Below are 24,244 nucleotides of genomic sequence, written 5' to 3' on the forward strand. Positions count from 1 at the left end.
AAAATGTAAATTAAGATTTATTCTCTAAAATGGAAGCTTCTAGCTACTTATAAGTCACTAATATTGTACAGTGGTATTTTAAACAGTACAGCCTTATAACAAAAATGTGCTCAAGATTAGAAACAATGTAAATTAGAAGAAAAAATTACTGTGTAATCTCAAAAGGTTTGGGGATTTGATTTTTTATCTTATTTTTTTAAAAAGAGTTGAAAATAATAAAAAGTGAAACAGATTATTTTCATACAAGCTGACCCAGGGTAATCAGTCACCCTGATTACAGCAGGCCTTTCTGGCTACATAGGGTTGTTGCCTTAGACAACAGAAGTTGTCTACAGCTTTTGGATCAGCATGGCAGAAGCACCTCCTCCTCCGTTGCAAATACTGGCAAGACCATATTCTCCTTGCTTCAAGGCATGAGCCAAATGGACGACAATCCTGGCTCCAGACATCCTAGGATTAAGAAAGCATTTTGGTACTTTAATGGTTTATAGACTGTATGAATAACCAAATTAGCCATTACTTATAGCTGAATTTAACTACTTTATTTTAACTTGGGAGACTTGTTTCAAGAAGGGTTACAGCTTTTTTTTTTTTGGCTGCACTGAGCAGCACGCAGGACCTTAGTTTCCCAACCAGGGATCGAACCCATGCCCCCTGCAGTGGAAGCGTGGAGTCCTAAGCACTGGACCACCAGGGAAGCCCCAAGAATGGTTACAGCTTTTTGAAAAGCCCAAGCATAGATTTTACTCTTAAATTATCTTCTTCAACATAAAACAATATTAGTTTTCAAGGAACAGATGTGATAGATCTGTGTTCAATGGGGATCCTATCAGAAATGGTATTTGCCCTATGAAGGATGTGTGGGAAGAAAAACTGTTAAACCAAGAGTAACAAGAATTATCATGAAGCAGTTTAAGTTTTGATAGGAATATACAAAGGCAGCCATTAACCTAGGTATATTTTTCTTTATAATTTTACCTACCCAATTGGATGTCCAAGAGAAACAGCTCCTCCATTGATATTCACTTTTTGGGGATCAATCTCTAGCATTTTAATGTTTGCTAGTACGACCACACTAAAGGCTTCGTTTATTTCCCACATTGTAATATCTTCTTTTTTCAATCCTGCATCTTTAAGAACCTAAATTTTTTAAAAATATAGATTATGTTCAGATAATTAAGTCAAAACTTATTTTCATTATCTTCTTGAAATTCTGCAATTTTCGTTTATATTTCCCTTTGATGTAATACATAAATATGGAGTTTCTTAGTTTCCAGGAGGAAGGGCCCTTTTATTTTCTGATTTTAATTTCTCATCTTTTGTTTTTGTTTTTGTTTTTTTTTGCGGGGGGGGGGGTGCTGCACAGCATGCAGGATCTTAGTTCCCTGACCAAGGATCGAACCCATGCCCCCTGCAGTGGAAGTGTGGAATCCTAACCACTGGACTGCCAGGGAATGCCCTAATTTCTCATCTTATTGCATTGTAATCAAAGACTTGTTTGCATTATCGTATTTCTATTATTTTGGAGAAAGAAAACTTCATTTTCTTGATCATTCCATGGATAACTGAATACTCTTTATTTAGGGGTACACAGTTGATACATATTCTTAAGATCTACTTTACTGATTATATGTTGCTTAGTTCTAGATTTTTTATCTGTCAAATGAAAGAGGTATACTACTCTCTACTAATTTTTCATTGCATCCCCTAGAGTTTCTGCTTTATAAAAGTTGCTGTGGGGTTATCTGGGGCACAGTTATTCAGGGCTATCGTATTTTCACTGTAAATGATTTATTTAAAGTCTTATTATATGATCTCTTGTTTTGATAGTTCCTCAGCTATTGCAGGAGGGTGTTTATCTTTAGAAATTTTTTTGTTCTGAGCAACAATAATATTAACGTGAAACTTCTGTTCCTCCTTGCTCTCTTCCTCCAGCAGGCTCAGGTAGCTTTCTAAGCTGTACAGCTAAAACAGCTTCCTCTAGTTCCAACACCATGAGACAAAACATGGTACCTACCTAAGTGTAGCCACTTTTCTAGCTCTCAGAATCTAGCTGAGAAGTGTTTATCACCCTTCCTTTCCAATGTGATGCACATTCACTTTCAGAAGCTGTATAACTGTATTGCTTTCTGAGATCTGCCACCTCTGGACAGATCAGCACTCCCTGTTGTTTCTGATCCTTCTCTATCCTTATTCCCCACTGATTTTTTTTTTTTTTTTTCTAATCTGGGTGCCACCCTCAGACATTTTCTTTCAGGGTGAGGCCCTCTACTTCTGAAAGGGAACATTTGCTGGAGTCTTCTGAGATCCCTTAACCCCTAAACCAACACAACACTGTCTCCTTTCCTGGGACCCCTTAGTAACTTCCCACAAAGACTCAGACTGACAATTGGAGCAGATAGGTCCTCTCCATCTCCAGTTTTACTCTGAGACCAGCTCCCATGAGTTCCCTTTCAGGATGAAGACTGCTCCTTCTAGTAATGAATATTTGCTTTGAATTCTAGAACCCTGGACCCTCAGCATTCCCTTCTTTTCTCTGCTGCACCAACCTCCCACTTTGCGGTTGCCATTCCAGGTATGTGAGTTCCACACAAGGAATTCAATCATGTAGTTTTTATCTGCTCCACTGAAAATATAGTTTGTGGGCTGCCCCTTTACTTTTGTTGTTGTTATCCTTGTTGCTCTTTAATTGTTTTCAGGAGAAGTGAGAAGATTTGAAACTAAGCTACCTCTATGCTTTGGTGGATGAGTAACATGTAAAATCTAAAACATGCAACCTTGGTATAAGCAAAAACAGAAATTGGCACAATGAGTTATGGTCTGTTATTTTGTTCTCACCTTAGGTACAGCATATGCAGGTGCAACTGGAAAATCAATAGGTTCTACAGCAGCATCAGCAAATGCTTCATTAAAAAAAAATACGTCGTTAAAATCTTTTTATAAGCACCCAAAGCTATATCTAACAACTCATATAATATGCAAAAATGCAAGTTTCCTAAACATTATAGTGTATTTAAATGTATTTGTGCCTTTTCTAAGATTCTACACTTTACAAGATTATACCAGTCATCTAAGCCATTGACTTTCACAGATAGGGAGTTAGGGGAAACTGCCTCCAGGGACACTGACATTATCTAGAGATATTTTTGGTTGTTGCACAGGTGGAATGCCACTTATTGTAGTATCTAATGGGTAGAAGCCAAGCTGCTAAACATCTTACAATGCATAGAATAGCTCCTACAACACAATTATTTGTTGTGAAATGTCAATGGTGCTGAGGTTAAGAAACCATGATCTAAACAAAATGGTATCTGTTTAACTCCTTATGAAGAAGGCAAGGCAGATTTTACAGTTAAAAAGTCTTAAGGAGACTGAGGACATGCCAAGACCACACAGTTAATAATTAATGCCAGTACAATTAAATTTTTTGTATCTCTATACTCCTAAGCCCATATTCTTTTTACTCTACCTGGCTACCTTTCCCCACAGTGCCAGGGGAAAACATGTACCCTGTAGTCTCCCACACATCATCCAGGATAGGGAAAGATTTTTAAAAGCTTTCTCTTATACAAATCAAATACTAACGAAAATATTGAAGGAGGTTCTATCTCAATTAAAACATGTACTAGTTAAATTCTGTCACAAAGTACAACCTACAGACAGAAATAGCCAACTTCAATATTACGTATAATATTACTGGCAAAGAACCTCAATTTCAGGAAGAATATAGCGGTTTAGGAATAAACAAGTTCAGAACATTTTCTACCTGCTATTCTTGCCAGTGGTTTAACACTGAGCCTCTTGGCTGCATCTGCAGTCATCAGAACCATAGCAGCTGCTCCATCATTCAGTGTGCTGGCATTGGCAGCTGTTACTGTACCTGAAAGTATCAATGAGCATGACATCAGAACATCCTTTCACATTGAATTCGTTTGGATCAATTTAACAAATTTCTGCAGAATACTGCCTGGGTTGCTAGATGCATGAAGATATGGATGGAGATAATTCCTGCCCTCAGGAAAATACACATAATTAAATGTGTATGTATATAACACAATTAATGTCAGTATGCCTTTTTACGTTAGATTTTTTTAAATATATATTTATTTATTTATTTGGCTTCACCGGGTCTTAGTTGCTGCCCCGTGTGGGATCTTCGTTGTGGCATGTGGGATCTAGTTCCCAGACCAGGGATCGAACCCGGGCCCCCTGCATTGGGAGCGTGGAGTCTTAACACTGGACCACCAGGGAAGTCCCCTTACGTTAGTTTTTTGTAACAGTTTATTCAAAGCTACCTCAAAAGGCATGTGTGATGGCACTGGGTAAATGCTGGTTCATAATTCCTCAAAGATAAGGACCACTTCATATTTTTCCTAACAAACACTAAGTCTTTGCTTATTCACAGTAGAGCGGGCACTCATTATATATTTTTCAAATCAGTGTCAAAATCAGGTATTTCTTCTTCTCTACAATCACTTGAAGTTAAATGAATAATAAAAGTCACTAAACTGTACATTTTAAACAGGAGAATTTTATGGTATGCAAATTATGTCAATTAAGCTGTTTTCTTTTAAATACCAATGAAGACCCTAAAAATAGACTGCTGCTAAAATTATAAAAATATACTTTTGCAATATAATTTTTTTTTTCTTTTTTTGGCCAAGCTGTGAGGCTTGTGGGATCTTAGTTCCCCGACTAGGGATCAAACCCGTGCCCCTGCTGCGGAAGCACAGAGTCCTAACCACTGGACCATCGGTGAATTCCCTGCAATATAAATTTTTATATGATGCTTTAATAAAAAAGATTAATCCACTCCTATAGTTAGTATTGAGAAATTCAATCAAAAAAGGGAAAAAAGTTATTTCAGATTATTATCGCAGCTGTATACAGCCAATTTTAAAAGCAGAACTGACCTTTTCTCCTAAAAGGATTTAGTAACCTGGGATCCCACTTACACTAACAAACATTCAACATTTATTTGTTGAGAACCAGGCACTAGAGATACAAAAATGAAAAACATCTATCAGCTTAGTCCTCCAGAGGCTTACAGATATTTAACATAATATGTAAACTTGACTTTCATATCATGAAAAACTTTCAAGATGAAGTGCATATGAAAAACTGTTCTACATCATTCTATAACCTGTTCCAGAGGCTTTATATATTGAAAGTATTAACTGTTTATATAAAATAAATAACTAATAAAAAACATACTGTATAGTACAGGGAACTCTACCTCAATACTCTGTAATGACCTATATGGGAATAGAATCTAAAAACCAGTGGATATATGTATATGCATAACTGATTCACTTTGCTGTACTGCAGAAACTAACAACATTGTAAATCAACTACACTCCAATAAAAATTAATAATAAAAAACAAGTTCAAACACACACAGACACGCAAAGAAAATATTAACTGTTAAGCAATTTTAAATATACTTTGGATAAATATCATACGTTTTGTTACCTTCACTTGAGCCTGATACATTGAAAATATTAAATACCATCTAGTTGTTTTCTAGAATTTTTTTAAATCCTCAGGCAGTTCTAAGACGAGATATGGTACACTGACTCTTTTTTCTTATGCTTCATTTCTTAATACTAACCATTTTCTTTTTGGAAAACCGTCTTCAGCTTTGGAACTCTACTAAAATCAACACGTTTATATTCTTCATCTTCTTTCACCACTACATCTGGTTTACCTAAAACAAAAATCTTTTAAATTAAGTAATCTTAGCAGTGAAGATAATAATTAGTTGCTCAGTAAGAAATGGTACACAAGGTGCCTGGTAGTCTGTGCTTCCCTGTATGCCCACATACCTTAAACCATCCCAAGTAAATTCCACTCAAGAATCTACCATCAATAATTTCTGTTAGTGTCTTAAAGAAGAGTTTATTAAGTAGCCTGATGCAATTTAAATCTTCTATTTAGCCACATCCCATTCTCTTCTCTCAGCCTCCTTCTATGATCACAGACCTCATTCTTCTAACCCCAGGGGTAGATGTCCAACCTAGGCTGGATAAGTTTTGGTACTCCATCATTCTCATCACAGTAATTATTTCTAGAATCGAAATGTAACCTAAACCAAGTTAATTGAGTCTTTACTGTGGATTTATTTTGCTGCAATTGGTGAGGAGGTCTCTTTCCTTTGTGACTGAGAGCCCTACAGATGTGACCCTGGAGATGGAGGCAGCACCACAGAAAAGCTGAGACAATAAAGAACAAAAGCAGCATGGAAAAGCCAAGACAGCATGTCCTAATGGTACTGACTACCCACTTCCAATTCCTGAAGTTCCCAGAGCTGACTGGTTGCTTCCATACATCTTTCAGTTCTGGGACGAATCCCCAAGTGGCCTTCTAATAAATCCCCCCCTTTTCACTTAACTTACTGTGTTGTCTGTTGCTTATATTAGGAACAATTATATTAGAAATTAAATTAAATTATATTAGAAATTAAATTTACCTCTGAATTAGCAACATTTCCCTTTAATAACCATAAGCAGCAGTGTCAGCATCCTCAGTTGAAATTAACAAAGATAAAAATGTACTAAAACTCAAACATAAAATATTTAGCAACACACAAAGTCTACTAAAAATTAAAATCTATTTATTCTTCAACCTTTTACTGTAATTGTGACAGGAACAACTTCATTTCCAAATTTTCCAGCTTCCCATGCTGCTTTACTTCTGGTATAGGAGTTAATAGCATAAGTATCCTGTTCATCTCGTGCAATATTCAGCTTCTTTGCAGTATTTTCAGCACAGTTGCCCTGATAGAAGTTGGAAGTTTTAAAAAACTAATTAACTTTGCATAACATAAAATAGTGGTTAGTAGTTAAACTTAGTTTCTTAAAATATACTTCTTTCTGTACTAGGTAATTTTTTTACTCATGTCTCATCCTCAAATACTTGAATTAGCCCAGAAGTTGCTATTTTGAAGACAAATAATTAAACACCTATGGAATCCATTATTAAATGTCAGAAAATGTCCTATTTCAGTGTGGGGCAATTTATTCAACAGTTGAGCCAAGTTGATGCAATGAGCTTAGAAAAACATTTTCCTAAAATGAATGGCTCAATCAACATTTATATCCTTCAGTTCAGTTTCTGAGATATATATATTGGACTTTCCTGGTGGTGCAGTGGTTACGAATCTACCTGCCAATGCAGGGGACATGGGTTTGATCCCTGGTCCAGGAAGATCCCACATGCTGTGGAGCAACTAAGCCCGTGCACCACAACTACTGAGCCTGTGCCCTAGAGCCCGCGAGCCACAACTACTGAAGCCCGTGGACCTAGAGCCTGTGCTCCACAACAAGAGAAGCCACCGCAATGAGAAGCACGCACACTGCAATGAAGAGTAGCCCCCACTCACCACAACTAGAGAAAGCCAACATGCAGCAACAAAGACCCAATGCAGCCAAAAATAAATAAATAAAAATTAAAGTATATATATATATTTTTTAAATCAAGCAGTATTTTATATACATGGCATTTCTCCATTAAAAAGCAATAATTACCATATGAATTTTATTGTAGACATCAGTTAGCCCATCTTTTACAATCAAATCTTCAAGCTTTATGCCACCATATGGTGTTGCTCCTCTGTTCATTACATAGGGAACATTGGACATGCTCTCCATCCCACCTGCCACCATCACATCCTGCTCAGCAACACACAAAAACCCAATGTCAATTCAAGTAGTACTGTTGACTTCTGAACAACACCAGGATTAGGAACGTCAACGCTCCACACACTTGAAAATCTGTGTATAACTTCACGGTCGGCCCTCCCTATCCATGGTTCTACATCCACAGATTCAACTGTAGTACATGTTTATTGAAAAAAATTTGCACATTAAGTGGACCCAGGCAGTTCAAATCCATGTTTAAGGGTCAACTGTAGTTGCAAACCCATTATACCCTTTACACAGCTACAACAAACAAGTATTCTACATGGACTTTATTAAACATTTGCTATACAGTCACTATAGGAAGTACCCTCTTGACACTGGTAAAAGGAAATGGTCTGAAACGTGTAATGATAATTAAGATCAGAATCAGACATTAATAAGAATGCCAGGAATCTTTAATGTAGAACCATCTTCTGAAATTCTTCTAACCCTTCATTTCACTGACACTGCCAAAAACGTAATCTCAGTTCTCGGAAATAATCCGACTTCCTTGATTGTGATCCTCCCAATCAGCTCTTCCCAGATAGCTATAGTAATTTTCTACTTGATCATCTGATATGCAGCCTGTCCTTCCACCCAAGTGTCATCTACACTCATCTGAGTCATTCTGGCTAGACTGTAAGTCTGGTCATTCCACTCCTTACAGGACTCACTAGCATAGCACATAAGGCCCTTTACAATCTGACTTCTCATTCCCTTTCCAGTCTCATGCCTGGACCTACACCTGAGGTCATACAGAACTGTTTAAATATCTTCAGAGATTTCCCTGGTGGTCCAGTGGTTAAGACCCTGCACTTCCACTGCAGGGGGCACAGGTTCAATCCCTGGTCGGGGTACTAAGATCCCACATGCCGCAGAGTGGCTGGGCCCGTGAGCCATGGCCGCTGAGCCTGCGCATCCGGAGCCTGTGCTCCGCAATGGGAGAGGCCACAACAGTGAGAGGCCCGCGTACCACAAAAAAAAAAAAAAAAGAATAAAGACAAACAGAAGTTCTGTACCAAAGAAACCTAAATATTTTGCCTGTTTTCAAATATGGAGAGTCTCAAATAGTTCTCATATAAGTTTTATTCTGCTAACCTGAAATACTGAGTATTTTCTGGGGATGATGGCAATAATAAGTGACAGAAATTAAGTTATCAATTATTCTACAGAATATAATATAAGTGACCATTCAAAATAAGGCAATTCCTAGTATTCCTCTAAGTCAGATAATTTTATACATGCACAAATAAATCAAAGAACACTAACTGAAAGCATTTGCTAGAGAACCACAAAAAAATCAACTGAGACAAAATTTTCCTTGTCATTCAAACCATTCTGAAACATCTAAACAATTTCATGACCGTTTGACAAGGGTTTGGTAATACCTGATGTCAGTGTTACCTTGTGTATAGGCAAACAAGCTCTCATAAGCTATGGAAAATATGTAACTGGTTTAACTTTCATGGAAAGCATTTGAAAATATCAAAATTTTTAAATCTCTGACTCCGAAATTCTCCTCTTAGGAATTTTTCCAAAAGACAGACTTGCACATGATGAGATTTTTTAATGTTTTGTTCACCAATCTCCAGTGAATGTCCACATAGTAGATCCTCAGCTAATGATGAGCAAAACCAGGATTTGAAATCAGTCTGGCTCCAGACTTTTTGTTCTTAACCACTACACTATACTGCTTAGTACAGTGAATTAACAAGAATTGATTTAAGTATTTATAATTACACAAAGATATATATAGGGGTACTCTCTGCAGCATTATTTAAAATAGTGAAGAACTGGAGACAACCTAGATGTCCATTCAATAAGGACCCATAAGTATATTATAGTTGTTCAGGTCAATAGAGTACTATCTTATGTGCTGATACAGAATGACCTCCAAGACATTACATGGGGCACTGAGTTTAAGAAACTTCCCCAAAGTTTCTCTCCTTTTCGGTGGCAGAATACACAAAAAAGTGATGAATAAGTCAGAGATTCAAAGTGGGGCAAGAAGAAAGAAGATTTTTCATTTTATACTTTTCTATACCATCTCAGTTTTTAGCATGTGTATCAGGTATCACTCTTTTTTTTCTCTTTGGCTTGCCTTACAACTGGAAACAAAGCAAGGGAGGAGTAACAGCAAGGGTATGCATAATTATGATTCTTGTACATGTAAGAAATAATCTGCAAACACCTCACAACTGATTTTTACCTTGGTGTGTTATACCCTGATAGGCTGGAATGCACTAGACAGGGATAGGGACACCTGTTTTCTAATTTTACCCCTGTAACTGTGTTTGTAGTCCTCTCAACCTCTTTCCTCAACTGAAAAAAAGGCTTGGATCTGATAAACTCTTAGGTCTACGAGTCCAGGTCTAGCCTCCTAACATCCAGCATATGTTTGCTGAGCAGCCTATCTCTTGCTCTGGTAAAGACAAGATCAAAATCATCAAGGCCAATAGAAAGCCTGCACAATTTTACAGCTGAACCTGAACATAAGGAGCTATAAATTAGTCATCAATTTTGGGCTCAATCAACGATTTGATTCCCAGGGTCAGCACCTTATTCTCATTTATGATAAAAACCCTTCTCATTCTAGCACAGACAAAATTTACGGTGTCTTAAATCAACCAGAATCCTAAGTAAAGGGGCACCCAAAGACAAAAACGTCCTGGCTGAAAACTACTTTTTAATACCAGACACTTGAGCTATCATTTTGACCTCTACTTCAAATGGAATTGGCAAATCCAGACACTCCTGAGTGTCTGAAACAGAGCAACTGCACTTATGAGAAAGAATCTCACTTCTAGAGTATGAATATGCTTAGATTTTTAGTGTTTTTTAGCACTGCATATTATTTTAGTTATAAAATGGAAAAGAAGGTACTTCTTACCTGATGTCCACACATAAGATTCTGAGAGGCCATCATGATGGCTTTCATTCCTGAGGCACAAACTTTGTTTACAGTGGTACATGGAGTAGAAATAGGTAAGCCTAAAACCAATATAAATCATACTTTTGAAGAACAAAGATATTCTTCAAATAAACTGTAATAAAATAGAGCATGTTAAACTATAATCTGCAACATTTCTTCTGCCGATATAAGTCTATTATGCATTTAACATTTTATTTAAGCTGAAATGACCTCCATTTTGCCATGTCAAACATTTAAGTATAAAAGCAAAAATGTAGTCCTAATACCTGCACCCAGTACTGCTTGCCTTGTAGGGGCTTGTCCTTCACCTCCTTGTAGAACATTACCCATGTATGCTTCTTTCACTTCTTCTTTTGGAATCCCTTTTTTAAAAAAATCAAAAAGACATTTCCATATTTTATTCAATTTGGTAATTACCTAGTAAAGTATGTGACATTATATAGCAGGAATGGTTTCTTTTTCTTGTCAGTTTTGAGCTTCATTCATAACACTCTAGTACAAGGATTTCTTTTCAAGGGAATTCAGAAATGTAGACATTAATTCGTTTCTAAGTGTTACGTATATAGTTAAGTGCAAAATAAACATTTGTTCCATTGAATCACTACCCCTCAACACAAAAAGTAAAGCACTACTAACCTGCCTTTTCAATGGCTCCCTGAATTGCAATGGAACCAAGTTTAGTGGCTGGCAGAGAGGAAAGGCTGCCTAGAAAGGATCCAATGGGTGTTCTTGCAGCACTTACTATGACCACTTCCTGGCAAGACAGAAGATGGTAAAAATTATTATATTTAAATATTTTACCCACATCATCTTTCATAAATAAACAATTCATAGATATATTAGCCAAAAAACAGACTTTTTATGAATGACTAATTACCCATCAAAGATGAAAATAATATTAGAACAGCCCTAAAATCAGTTCAATTCTGGTACTTTATGATTTAAGACCTAATAGAAAACCTAAGAAAAACCAGTTCTAAAATAGGCATAGACCAGAAGCTTAAGGTTCAATTCTATTCCTTAGTCAAAATTTAAGAAATGATCAGTTTACCCTTGTTAACTGCATAAAAAGCCCTAATTAAAGGGCTTCCTTACTGAAGGCAAACTCTGGTCTAGGGGTCAAGACCTGTATGTTAGTGGGGGCATACCACTTAACTAGGACACAGCCAGAGCCATACTTCTTAAACTATTAATAAGACAATATAAAATTTAAGAAAAAGATAAAAGCTCTCTTAAATATTGCAAAACACTATTTTAACAATTCTCTCCTTACGCTTGCCTTCTACATGCTCTTAGATAAATACATACATACATACATGCATAAATTCTCATAGATAATAAGAGAACCATTCCCTAGATTCTGGTCGAAGGCTATTACTAAGTCTTTTTAGAAACCGTTATGAAACAAAAGGAGGACCCCTCAGGAAGCACTAGGTGACCAGGTGATGGTCCTTCCTGTCTAATCCCCAATCTCCTTCAGCCCCTTTCTTCTAGTATCTTCCATGTGGCCTCTGCAATGTACCAACCAACACAATATAATGGGGGTTCCCAAAAGTAAAGGAAGAACACTGCCTAGTTTTAGAGAAGGTTGTTTACCATAGACAATGACTGGGGAAGAAGCAGAAATTATGCAGGGCGCTAGACTGAAATTTTTTAGGGTAATTTGGGAGTCTGACTTAATATTTCAATAATTAGCTATTCCTAACCACTGAATCATCCCAAGCTGACCCTCATCTATACATGCTTTAGAATATGCATTTTTAATAGACTACATTTCCTTTAAATTCTTGAAATTTTAAAGCACAATTTAAATTTATACTTACATTCAAAGTGGGTTTTGATACATAACTTCGTTCCACATATCTTATTTCCTGTAATATAAATATTTGTTATGATGTAAAAAATATTAACCTACATCACTTTATACTTCTCAGTAATGGGATTATGGTTATTTCTTTTTGCTGCATTATACTTTAATTTCCAAATTTTCCTGTTCACATATATCACTGTTACAATTTTTAAAATTACTTTTGTAATATTCTCGTCTGATTAACTGTTCATTGGAAATGTATGTTTTAACTTCTGATGAATTTATCATCTTAAAATTTCTAAGCCTTTTTAAGTATAAACTTTATAAAATGTAATTTTAAGTTAAATCTAAGTTCTAAATTAAGTAAGCCCAAATTGGGCTGCTGCTTATATAACCTACTTACACTGAAGGATTCTAGCATATTATCTGTGACCCAACTCTGAATTTAAATTTCCTACTTGTAGTAAACATGCCAGTCATTGCCTCTCCAGCTACACCCCTTTCTCCAAAGGGTCTGGAAGGGACAGTCCTAAGTACAAGGTGATTCCCATCGTCCTCCCACTGGCCAGAGCTGACAGGACCAAAAATGGAATGGACTTTGAACCAAGCTAGCACTCTCAGAGACCCAATCAACTGAATGATGATGGGCACTTGAAGTGAAAGGCCCAAGGGGCTGGAGTTAGTCAGCAACACCATGTAAAAGCAGAGGTTACAGCAAAGAGAAAAGCCACAAGTAAGCAGAGAAGCAAAGGAATGGAACATATACACTCAGAAAAGGAAGAAAAGACCATGCCACACTACAAGAGACAAAAGAAGATAACATAGTTAGTGATTTTCTAGTTAGGGTTCCAGCAAGGCCAGCTTTACTTTATTTCCTAACCTTGGATGTCCAAAGAGCTTGCCTATTGTATATCTTCAAAAAAGTCCCTTTCTACTTAGCTAGTGTGAAATGGGATATTGTTCCTTGCAATCAAAGGGCCTTTTCTAAACCACTTTAAAGTCTCTGGTTCTGTTTAGTTGAAGGTTCCCTGGTTTCTCCACTTTGCCCTGGATCCCATTCCAGTTGCCTTTTCAAAGATGCCACATCTTCCGTTATCCCTTCCCTCTCCCCAGTATCATTCATCCCCTTTACTCCTGGATTATTCTGTAAGCATAGTAATAGGCTTCCTCCCACCTGAAAGAATTAAAAACAAACCTCTTAACCCAGACTCCCATTGAGCTTTCACCTCATTTCTTAGTTCCTCTGTACATGAGAAGTTCTCCAACAAGTTACCTACAATTTGCTTCCTTGTCCTCACCTCCTATTTACTGTTCAACCCCACCCAATCTGGCTTTTATCTATCCTTTTGTTGGCTCTGACCAAGATCAACAATGTCTGGATAGCAAAATCCAATAAAGACTTCACTATACTCATCTCATCCATTCAGCAACCTGGGACTCACTTTTCTCCTTGGGGAAACATGCACAGTGGTTAAGAGCCTAGGCTTACTAGCTGAGTATTCTTGAGCATTAAGTTTTCTAAAATACTCCCCACATGTTGTTGTGAGAATCAAATGAGGTAATATGTGTAAACCACTACACAAACCCTCCAATTTCTTGGCTTCCATTTTAACACAATCTTATAGTCTCCCTCCTATCTCTCTAGTTATTTTTCTCAGTCTTCTTTGCTGTTTCATCCTCCCCTTCCCAACCTCTAAGTGCTGGAATGTCCCAGGGCTTTGTTCCAGGCCCCTTTTAATTTTCCATCTTCACTGTCTCCTTAATCATATCTAGCCCTATAGCTTTAAACAGCAATTATGTCCTGGTGATTTCAAAATTTCTATCTCCAGCCTTGACCTCCAGACTCATATATCCAAGTGCCAACTTGATAGCCTGAATTTAATGTCCAACTCATGTCTCTCAATTTCCACCCTAGAACACTAGTTGCTTTTTTTTTTTTTTTTTTGATGGTGGGAGTGTGGTTTATTAAGCTGTGCCTTAGTACAGGCTCTGAGGTTTGCCCATGGTGCTTTTAATGTACAAAATGTTCTGCCAATTTTTTTCTTTTTTTTTAAAAATAAATTTATTTATTTATTTTTGGCTGCATTGGGTCTTGGTTGCTGCACACGGGTTTTCTCTAGTTGTGTCGAGCGGGGGCTACCCTTCGTTGCAGTATGTGGGCTTCTCCTTGTGGTGGCTTCTCTTGTTGTGGAGTACGGGCTCTAGGCGCATAAGCCTCAGTAGTTGTGGCACGTGGGCTCAGTAGCTGTGGCTCGCGGGCTCTAGAGCGCCGGCTCAGTAGTTGTGGCGCATAGGCTTAGTTGCTCTGTGGCATGTGGGATCTTCCCAGACCAGAGATCAAACCCGTGTCCCCTTCACTGGCAGGTGTATTATTAACCACTAGGCCACCAGGGAAATCCCCTGCCAATTTTCTTGAGCAATGACACCGGGAAGTTGACAGCTAAGTGGATGTTGTACACAGCTCATCATCTGTCATCTGCATGTGGCCAACAGCCACTGCCAGACACAGCACCTTCTTCATCTGGAACTTGATCGTGGACTTCACTTCATCAACTTTGGCCACGATGTTCTCATTGTGGGTCATCACGGAAGGAACTTGCCAGCCTTATTCAGGCATGGGTCCAGGATTCGTGGGATCTTCTTGATCAGAGACTCTGAAGCCAAAAAGGCATCATACTTCTTGGCCAGCTTCTTGACCAGTTTCTTATTCTTGTTGAGTTTCCTTAGCACCTTGATGCCCATGTGGGGTATATCCACAGCCTTGGCCTCATCACAATGCTGCTGGTCCCCCAGAACACATATGGAGAACTTGGGGCAGGGAGTGGACTTAAGCCCAGAGCATCCACATTCACCAACAGCTAGTCTGGCTTCCCAAACTAGCCGGCAGGCTCAGCCAAGGCCTCCCCACACCTCCCCTCTTGTTTTTTTCGTTGTTGTTGTTTGTTTGTTTTTTAATTTATTATTTCTTGGCTGCGTTGGGTCTTCATTGCTGTGCGCGGGCTTTCTCTAGTTGCAGCGAGCAGGGGCTACTCTTGCGTTGCGTTGCACGTGCTTCTCATCGCGGTGGCTTCTCTTGTTGTGGAGCACAAGCTCTAGGCACACAGGCTTCAGTAGTTGTGGCACACGGGCTTAGTTGCTCTGCAGCATGTGGGATCTTCCAGGACCAGGGCTCAAACCAGTGTCCCCTGCATTGGAAGGCGGATTCTTAACCACTGTGCCACCAGGGAAGTCCCTCCCCTCTTGTTTTAAGACCCAGTGTGGGGGTCTGTCCAGCCACACCTGCCTGGAGCAGGGGGTCTGAACTACCCGGGCACTTCAGTGCCACATGTGCCAGGCCATCTCAGCCTCAACCAGAGCCTGAAGGGAGGAGACGGGCACAGGGACACTGAGGGCTGGGTGGGATGAGAATGGTGCCAACCTGGCAGTGCCCAAGAAGCGTTTGTCCTTCTGAGGGTCACAGTTGTTCAGGCTGATCTGAAGCTCCACCATCTTCAAAAACTTCTGGGGCTTGCGCTGGCTCCCATGCAGGACTTCCCGTACCGCCTCATAGAGGGTGTCACGGGAGACTTTACTGCTCATGGTGCCTCACGCCGTGATAACCGGAAAAGTAGAACACTAGTTTCTTTCCAGCATTTCCCTCCTCAAGATATCACATCACAATCTGTCCAGGTGCTAAGCCAAAATCTTAGGACTCACCCTCCATCTGTGCCTAATACCTAGAGATACTCTATCACAGGTACTGTCAATACTGTCTAAAATATACCTAAATTCTTCCACTTCGCTTCATCTGCACTACTGCCACCTAGTCCCAGCCACGATCTCTTGCTACTGTAACAGCCTTTTACTTCATTTCCTGCATCCCCAGCTTCCCTTCTTCAGTCCATCCGGTTTTTAAAACGTAAATCAGGGAGTTCCCTGGTGGTCCGATGGTTAGGATTTGGTGCTTTCACTGCAGTGGCCCAGGTTTAATCCTTGGTGGGGAACTGAGATCCCAGGGGGACTGAGATCCCACAAGCTGTGTGGCGTGGCCAAAAAAAACACAAAAAAACAAAAATAACCCCCCCTCCCCACATACACACACAAATGTAAATCAGATCACATCGCTCCCCTGATTAAAATCCTTTGATGGGGCTTCCCTGGTGGCGCAGTGGTTGAGAGTCCACCTGCCGATGCAGGGGACACAGGTTCGTGCCCCGGTCCGAGAAGATCCCACATGCCGTGGAGCAGCTGAGCCCGTGAGCCATGGTCGCTGTGCCTGCGCGTCCGGAGCCTGTGCTCCGCAGCGGGAGAGGCCACAACAGTGAGAGGCCTGCGTACAGCAAAAAAAAAAAAAAATCCTTTGATGGCTTTCCATTGTTCTTGGAATGATATCCACAATCTCACCCTTATCCTACAAGTTCCTGGCTCCTGGAACTGGAGCTCCTGATGATCTGGATGGTATGGTATGATCTGGCTCCTAATGTTCTTTCCTTTTTCTTTTGGTCTTCTTTTCTAATGTTCTTTCCAAACTCATGCCACTCTTGCTCTGTGCCAGCCACACCAGCCTCCTCTTTGTTCTGAACCCATTCCCACCTCAAGCTCTTTGCAGTGTGCCTCTGCCAGTAACAGTCTTTCCCCAGCTTGCCTTGGCTGATTCATTTTTGTTCTTCAAGTCTCAGCTCAAATGATACAACCCCAGAGTGCTTCTCCCTGACTATTTAAAGTTGGCTTCTATTTCAACATGATTATTTCCTTCAAAGCACCTCTCACACTGTGTGAATACAAGGTTCACATATTTAATCTCTCTCTCTCCGTATAATTAATGCAAGCTTCTGAGAGCAGTCCTGTCTTTCCCCCTTCCCTTCCTCCTCCTTTCTCGTTCACTGCTACATCCTTGTCACTTGGCATAGTGCCTAGAGCTCATTAAATATCCCAGGAATGACAAAATTATAGTAGGATCAAGACACTGAACATAATGTGTGATAAATATGTGATAAATGAACACAACTAGTTAAGTTTTATTTGCATATCACAATCATCTTTCAAGGACAGCTCAGCTGCCCCAAGAACTCTAGAGACCACCCTTGACAATGCAGGCAGAGGTAGACACTCCAGTCTTAGCTTCTGCACACCCTGTGCACACTCTATTTGTCCCAAACACATAATTCTGTAACCCTCACTGGCCTGTCTCCCCACTAGACTGTAAGTTTCAAGAAGAGACTGATTTTATTTTTTATCCCAATGATGGCAAGAAACGCTAAACAAATGAACAAAGTCTGGTGCTTACTAGCAGCTCTGAAAAACATTTGAGGGGCTTCTCTGGTGGCGCAGTGGTTGGGAGTCCGCCTGCCGATGCGGGGGACACGGCTTTGTGCCCCAGTCCGGGAGGATCCCACATGCCGCGGAGCAGCTGGGCCCGTGAGCCATGGCCGCTGAGCCTGTGCGTCCGGAGCCTGTGCTCCGCAACGGGAGAGGCCACAACAGTGAGAGGCCCGCGTACCGCAAAAAAACAAAAAACAAAAAACAACAACAACAACAAAAAAACATTTCAAGTAGGGTAAATATATTTTGAAGCCAACAAAATGGGATAATGAGCTACAGAGTGAGGGCCTACTTTACATGGGATGTTCCACAGAGGGCTCTCTGGAGATGTCACTGGAGCTGAGAAACTGAATATTAAAAAGTCAGCCTAGGGGGACTTCCCTGGTGGCGCAGTGGTTAAGAATCCGCCTGCCAATGCAGGGGACATGGGTTCAATTCCTGGTCCAAGAAGATTCCACATGCCGCGGAGCTACTAAGCCCATGTGCCACAACTACTGAGCCTGCGCTCTAGAGCCCATGAGCCACAACTAACTGAACACACACGCTGCAACTACTGAAGCCCACGTGCCTAGAGCCCATGCTCTGCAACAAGAGAAACTACAGCAATAAGAAGCCCACACACCGCAATGAAGAGTGGCCCCCGCTTGCTGCAACTAGAGAAAGCCCAGGCGCAGCCACGAAGACCCAACACAACCAAAATAAATAAATTAAAAAAAAGAGTCAGCCTGGGGAAGATCTAGGGAAAACAGCATTTGATGCATTGGGAAGAACTAGGACAAAGGCCTTGAATTAGAAACAAACTTGGCGCATGCTAAGTATAGAAAGTGGAACAGTATAGTGGGAGCCACATACTCAGGAGAACACAGTCTGGGCTGAGACTAAAGAAACAAGCAGGGACCAAAGAGGCCATGAGAAGGACTCTGGATTCTAGTCTGTGCAATGAGAAGCCACTGAAGGCTTTTCTACTATAAAAACACCACTCTGGCTGAAGTATAGAGAGCTGATTGTAGGAGCAGGAGTAGAAAAAGGGAAGGAGACCAGGCAAGAGCTCATGTGGCTAGTGCTAAGGAGGTCACAAGAGGGGTGGATACAAACAGATGTATATGGAATATGTTTTAGATATAGAACCAGCCAATGGGTGGGTATTAGTATTCTTATTTTACAAGTGAGGAAACTAAAGCACAGGCAGGTCAAGTAACCTGCCCAGAGTCACAGAGCCAATATGGGGCAGACCTGGGATTTCAAATCCAAACAGTCTCACTCTATTATACATATAGTTTACATATTATACATATATACATATTGTATTATGCATATTATATATTTGTTATACATATTATATATTTTATTTAAAATAGTAATAAAATTTAGGAAGCTGAGGCAACTGCTCTTTCCAAAGTACTGCACTATTTTTGAGTAATTAATGATTTGCTTATGATATTCTTCACTAATCAAGCGTGTCATCAGTGATACTAATTTTTCATTATTTCTGTTCACAGGAGACAAATTCATGAGAACTATCCATATGCCAAAATAACTGTAAAAAATCAGTAAAATGAATTAGAAATTGAGCCATTATCAAGGAAACATTTTGAGAAAACAGATTTATCATTTAAAAAAATTTTCAACTTCTTAGAGGATTTAGCAGTTAGTACTCAAAATACCTTGTGTTTATGCATATTACTGTCTGTATGGGGAAACAAAGTTCCCTTACATAAAACTGATATCCCAAATCTGTATTTCTTCAGGCCTTTATAAAGTTCTCCAAGTATTAAACAGTTATGCTAATTTCAATCAACGCTTTCCATTTTATGTATATGTTCATTTTATGTATTTCATTTATATAATTCCTTTGTTAAAATCTTATATAAACACTTATATTAAATTTTTACATTGTTGAATGCTCCCTCTGTTATGGGTTGAATTGTGTGCCCCACCCAAAAGAAGTCCTAATCCCCAGGACCTTAGAATGTAACTTTATTTGTAAATGTGGTCCTTACAGAAATAATCAAGTCAAAATAAGTTCATTAGGGTGGGCCTTAATCCAATATGACTGATGTCCTTATAAGAAGGGGAAATTTGAACACAGAGACATTTGCAGGGAAGGGAAGTGAAGACACAGGGAGATTGCCATGTGCAGACAGAGGACTGGAGTGATGCATCTACAAACCAAGGAACTCAGATTGCCAGCAAACCACAAGAAGCTCAGAAGAGGCACTTGATTTCAGACTTTCTAGCCTCCAGAACTGTGCAACATATCTGTTGTTTTAAGCTGCCCGATATGTGGTATTTTCTTACAATGGCCTAAGGAAACTAATACACCCTCCTTCTTGGAAATCTCCCCTCCCTTGGCTTTCAGGTGACACTACATTCCTCTGGTTTTCTTCCACAACACCATCCTCTCTTTTCATTCACCTTCACGGGTTCCCACTTGTTCTGCCTGTCCTGAAATAGTGTCTCCCAAAGGCCCTGTACAAAGCCCTCTTCTCTCCTCTGTCTACACACTTGCTGTAGCTGGGCTCATCAAGGCCTGTGGAACTCCTCTCTCAGCCATTCACAGCCAATCAGTCATTAAGTTCAACAGATTCTATCTCCATGCTATGTCTTGAATCTATCCATTTCTCTCGGTGTTTACTGCCAATCAGATCACTATCACCACTTACTTGCTTACCAAAACATTCTGTTCTTTTTTTCTGTATAAGGCTGAGAACTGAGGTTCAAAACTCCACATGGTGAAAGGGAATGGGAAGGGAATGCAAAAACCATGAGTATCCATCAGGCTTCAACCAGGAAAATAAAAACCATTCTATGTGAAATAGAATTTAATGCAGAGAATTAAATGCACAGGTGAGGGACTTCCCTGGTGGCACAGTGGTTAAGAATCCACCTACCAATGCAGGGGACACAGGCTGGATCCCTGGTCTGGGAAGATCCTACATGCCGCGGAGCAACTAAGCCCGCGACCCACAACTACTGAAGCCCGCACGCCTGGAGCCCGTGCTCCTCAACAAGAGAAGCCACTGCAATGAGAAGCCCACGCACTGCAACGAAGAGTAGCCTCCTCTCTACACAACTAGAGAAAGCCCACACGCAGCAACAAGGACCCAACACAGCCATAAATAAATAAATAAATTTTAAAATAAATAAATGTACAGGTGACAGAAGAGCTGAGAACAGGAGACAGCAGCACAGAGATTAGCAACAGGAAGGCACTAGCATGCTCAGGCTGTTAAGACAAAGGGAAGAAGCAGGGTTACCAAAGCCAAGGGGTCAGGGTCACCTGGCAGAAACAAGAACCAAAGGACTGGCAGACATTGTCAGAAACACAATCTAAGGCAGAGAGAGGAAAAAAATAATTATCCTGACTTCTCCCTTCTTATCTCCCAATCTTCCACCAGTTTCTGAACCCAGACAGAAGCCAGATGATGCTGGCACCTGCAAGGGTCGGCCTCACAGCAATACAGAAAGAGAAGAGAAGATGAATCTGGGAACAAATAGGCTCAGGACTGGCACAATGCAGGATTTGTTTTTTTTTTTAAGTCTGAGTATTAAAGGAAAATTATCTTGGTTCAAAATAGCAAGACAGGACTTTAAAGGAGGGAATGGTCAAAAGTGTCAAATATAGTACAAAGAAAAGTCAAGAAGAAAAAGAAAAATTACAGGAAAAGAAAATCACTGGTATTCTTCTGTTGAGCAGTACAGAAATCTAACTGCAGAGGTTTAAGGAGAAATGGATGTAAACGAAGGTGACGAGGAGGACTACTCTTTTGACCATAAGAAAAAAGCAATTCCAGCTGGAAACCAACAAGCTCTGATAAAGTCCATAAAGGTTTCTTGACCGTAAGGGAGAGCTGTGTGTATCTGAAGGCAAAAGAGAAAAAGCCAGTTTAATGGGTTAGAGATCAAGTTCCATTCCACAAAATGGCACTGAATATTGAAAACCTGTTAAGACAAATGGATTTCCATGGTTCATTAAATGACCACTTAATTCAAGTAACAACCAATACAACTAATTTCTAGAGTTCAATTAAATGAACACCACAAATCATATGCTACATAACCTACAACTTCATTTTTCTCATCAGCAACAATTGTGTTTGATTTTAAGCTCCCAGTTAAACTATAAATTAAGAGGGTTCTCCATTTGGTTTATGTTTTGTTTTGTTTTTTACAAAATTAGAGTACTTATTTCACCTAATTCACCAATAAATGTTGGTTGAAACTCAGGATGACCCAAGTACATTTTTGTGATTTCCGACATACTAACAAATATGCTAAGAACTCATGTTTCCTGGAAACCCACTCCTCCTGACTTTTCTATTATCTCAGTCACCCAGGATTAATTTTAGACTCTTCCTTTTCCCTTGGCTCCCACCCTCACTCTGCGTTTGTCAAGTTCTACACTTATTCTTTCACAATCTCTTGCATAGTGCTCCTCCCTTTCAGCTCCTACTGCCAACACACCCGTTCAAGTTACATCACACCTAACAGACAATAGTTTTTTCCCCACTTCAATGCTCCTATACCTCTAATTATGACAAGAGCAAAAATATCAACGGTCCTCACTGACTTTAAGTCAAATCCAAACTCTTACAATATGACTGGATTTCAAACTTTATTGCTCCAACCAAACTGGAAAAGTCAAGCTTCACCAACCACACTCTGAACTTCTCTACCTACTCTTTAGCTTTTGCCAGACCCTAAACATGTGGTGCAAGCTAGCTTGCTTTGATGTACGGAAAACAGTAGATTCTTTCAAGGCTGTCGCTCCTGTGTTCCCTAAACACAACAGCCAGAGGAGAAACACGGCTCTGGACGCCCTTAATACGTAAGCATTACTCATCAAGAAAGTGAGTAGCCATTTATTTTCCCTTATAGGTTTGAAGTTGCTCCGAGTCGGTACATCTTTTTATTATCACCCTGTAAGCCCATAATGATTACCTATTGCAGGAAATCAAAATCTCTTGACAATAACGCTCACAAACATGTTTTAAAGAGAAGCTCGAAAACAGTTTTACGGGCCTTCCCTACCCGTCGGGCAAGGTCAGAACCAAGCCCGCGCCTTTCTGCCTGTCAAAATACCTGCCCCACCTGACACACCAGAAAGCAATTATCACGATCCGGGAGAGCCCCCTGAGAATGGAAACGCCCTGTGCGAGCCGGCAAGTCTGAGCGCGTGGCTTTCGGGGCGTGGGTCCCTCCGGGGGCTTCCTCAGGCCTGCACTTAGGGCTCCTTCCGGCCGCGAGGCCGCACGCAGAAGACTTCCGAGGCGAGACCCGAGTCCCAGTCCCTCTCACCTGCATCTGCCTCCGAAGCAGGGGGCTGCGCCCACGGGCGCCACCACGCAGAAGCGCCGCCAGCACAGCCATGGTGGCCGAGCGCCGAGCGGACAGATACCAGCGGAGAGATGTGATCGCAAGCGGCGGGTCCCCGACCCCGCTTCAACCGCCGACCCGGCCGCCTCCTCCAATAGCAGCCTCGGGCCGCGACGGCCGGCGGCCATTGGCCGGCAGCATAGGAGGGGAGGGACGGAGCCTGGCGCTGGGACGCCCGAGCGGCGCGTGGCAGGAAGCGCTGGCTTAGAAGTCTGCTGATAAGGTGCCAGGTCCCCTTTCCACTACTTCTGACCTTCTGAGACCAGTGGTTTATGTGTAACCTGGGCCTTTTCTGTTCACTGGGCCTGCTTCTCTCACTTAATACCCACAAAGCACAAAGGAAATTCATGAAAATATTTTCAAGCAATCCAGTTAGCTTTTCATTTATGATGAGATAATTTTGCAATTGTTTCTTAGTAGGAGGAAGAAGAGGAATAGGAAACATTAATGCCTAACTTTGAACAATTAATAAAATTATATTAACCTTCACAAAAACTCCATGAATTAGATGCTATTATTATCCACCCTTAACTAATGAGATAACTGAGCTACAAAGAAATTAACTTATTTTTCCATGATGGCCTGGAAAGTGGTAGAGCTGGGGTCTGAACTGATAGCATTACATGGCATTGCTTTCCTGTACCTATTTCCAGAGAATGATGTGTTAGGTATGATGTTCTCACGTTTTGGGAACTCACTGCTTAATTTTGGATCTTCAGCTGGAGACAGCAAATTTTTGTGACTTTGTAACATTGTTTTCGTTTATATTTATTTTATTTATTTAATTTTTTTCTATTTCTTTAATTTTGCTTGTTGTTGTTTTGGCTTTTTTTTGCCCAAGTGGCTTGTGGGATTTTGTTCCCCAACAGATATTGAACCCAGGCCCACAGCAGTGAAAGTGCAGAGTCCTAACCACTGGACCACCAGGGAATTCCCTGTACTTACTTTATACAGAAGATAGGAGTGACAACATACAAAGTGAGCACTTTAACCCTACTTACTCCAAGCCAAACCCAGGTTTTTCCTAAAGTAAAATCCCCACCCTTAATTATGTTTTGTAACAAGTGGGAGATTGTATTTTTCAAAGTTGGCCACACCAAAAGTTAGTGTTGGGCTGCACCCCAGCAGGACTTCAAAGCTTGTAAT

General features: G+C 40.3%; 1 protein-coding gene across 1 annotated transcript; it reads right to left on the bottom strand.

Moving 5' to 3' along the window:
• ACAT1 (acetyl-CoA acetyltransferase 1) lies at positions 1 to 23,179 on the bottom strand. Its single transcript, XM_082659619.1, has 12 exons — positions 23,021 to 23,179; positions 12,435 to 12,482; positions 11,248 to 11,365; positions 10,878 to 10,973; positions 10,570 to 10,670; positions 7,527 to 7,670; positions 6,626 to 6,776; positions 5,612 to 5,707; positions 3,767 to 3,880; positions 2,839 to 2,903; positions 983 to 1,140; positions 1 to 450 (listed from the first exon to the last, which is right to left on the bottom strand). Exons 1-12 carry the CDS (start codon positions 23,090 to 23,092, stop codon positions 330 to 332), a joined length of 1,284 nt encoding a protein of 427 aa, XP_082515745.1. The 5' UTR covers positions 23,093 to 23,179; the 3' UTR covers positions 1 to 329.
• Between the last annotated feature and the right edge of the window lie 1,065 nt (positions 23,180 to 24,244).

This window comes from Grampus griseus, assembly GCF_964374135.1.
Source record: "Grampus griseus genome assembly, chromosome: 8".
Taxonomy (NCBI): Eukaryota; Metazoa; Chordata; class Mammalia; order Artiodactyla; family Delphinidae; genus Grampus; species Grampus griseus.

Coding starts and splice junctions, on each gene's coding strand:
- ACAT1 (XM_082659619.1), bottom strand. CDS start 23,092: ATGGCTGTGCTGGCGGCGCTTCTGCGTGGTGGCGCCCGTGGGCGCAGC. Junction 12,483..23,020: donor TGCTTCGGAGGCAGATGCAG/GTGAGAGGGACT, acceptor TTTATATTACAG/GAAATAAGATATGTGGAACG. Junction 2,904..3,766: donor ACCACTGGCAAGAATAGCAG/GTAGAAAATGTT, acceptor TTTTTAATGAAG/CATTTGCTGATGCTGCTGTA.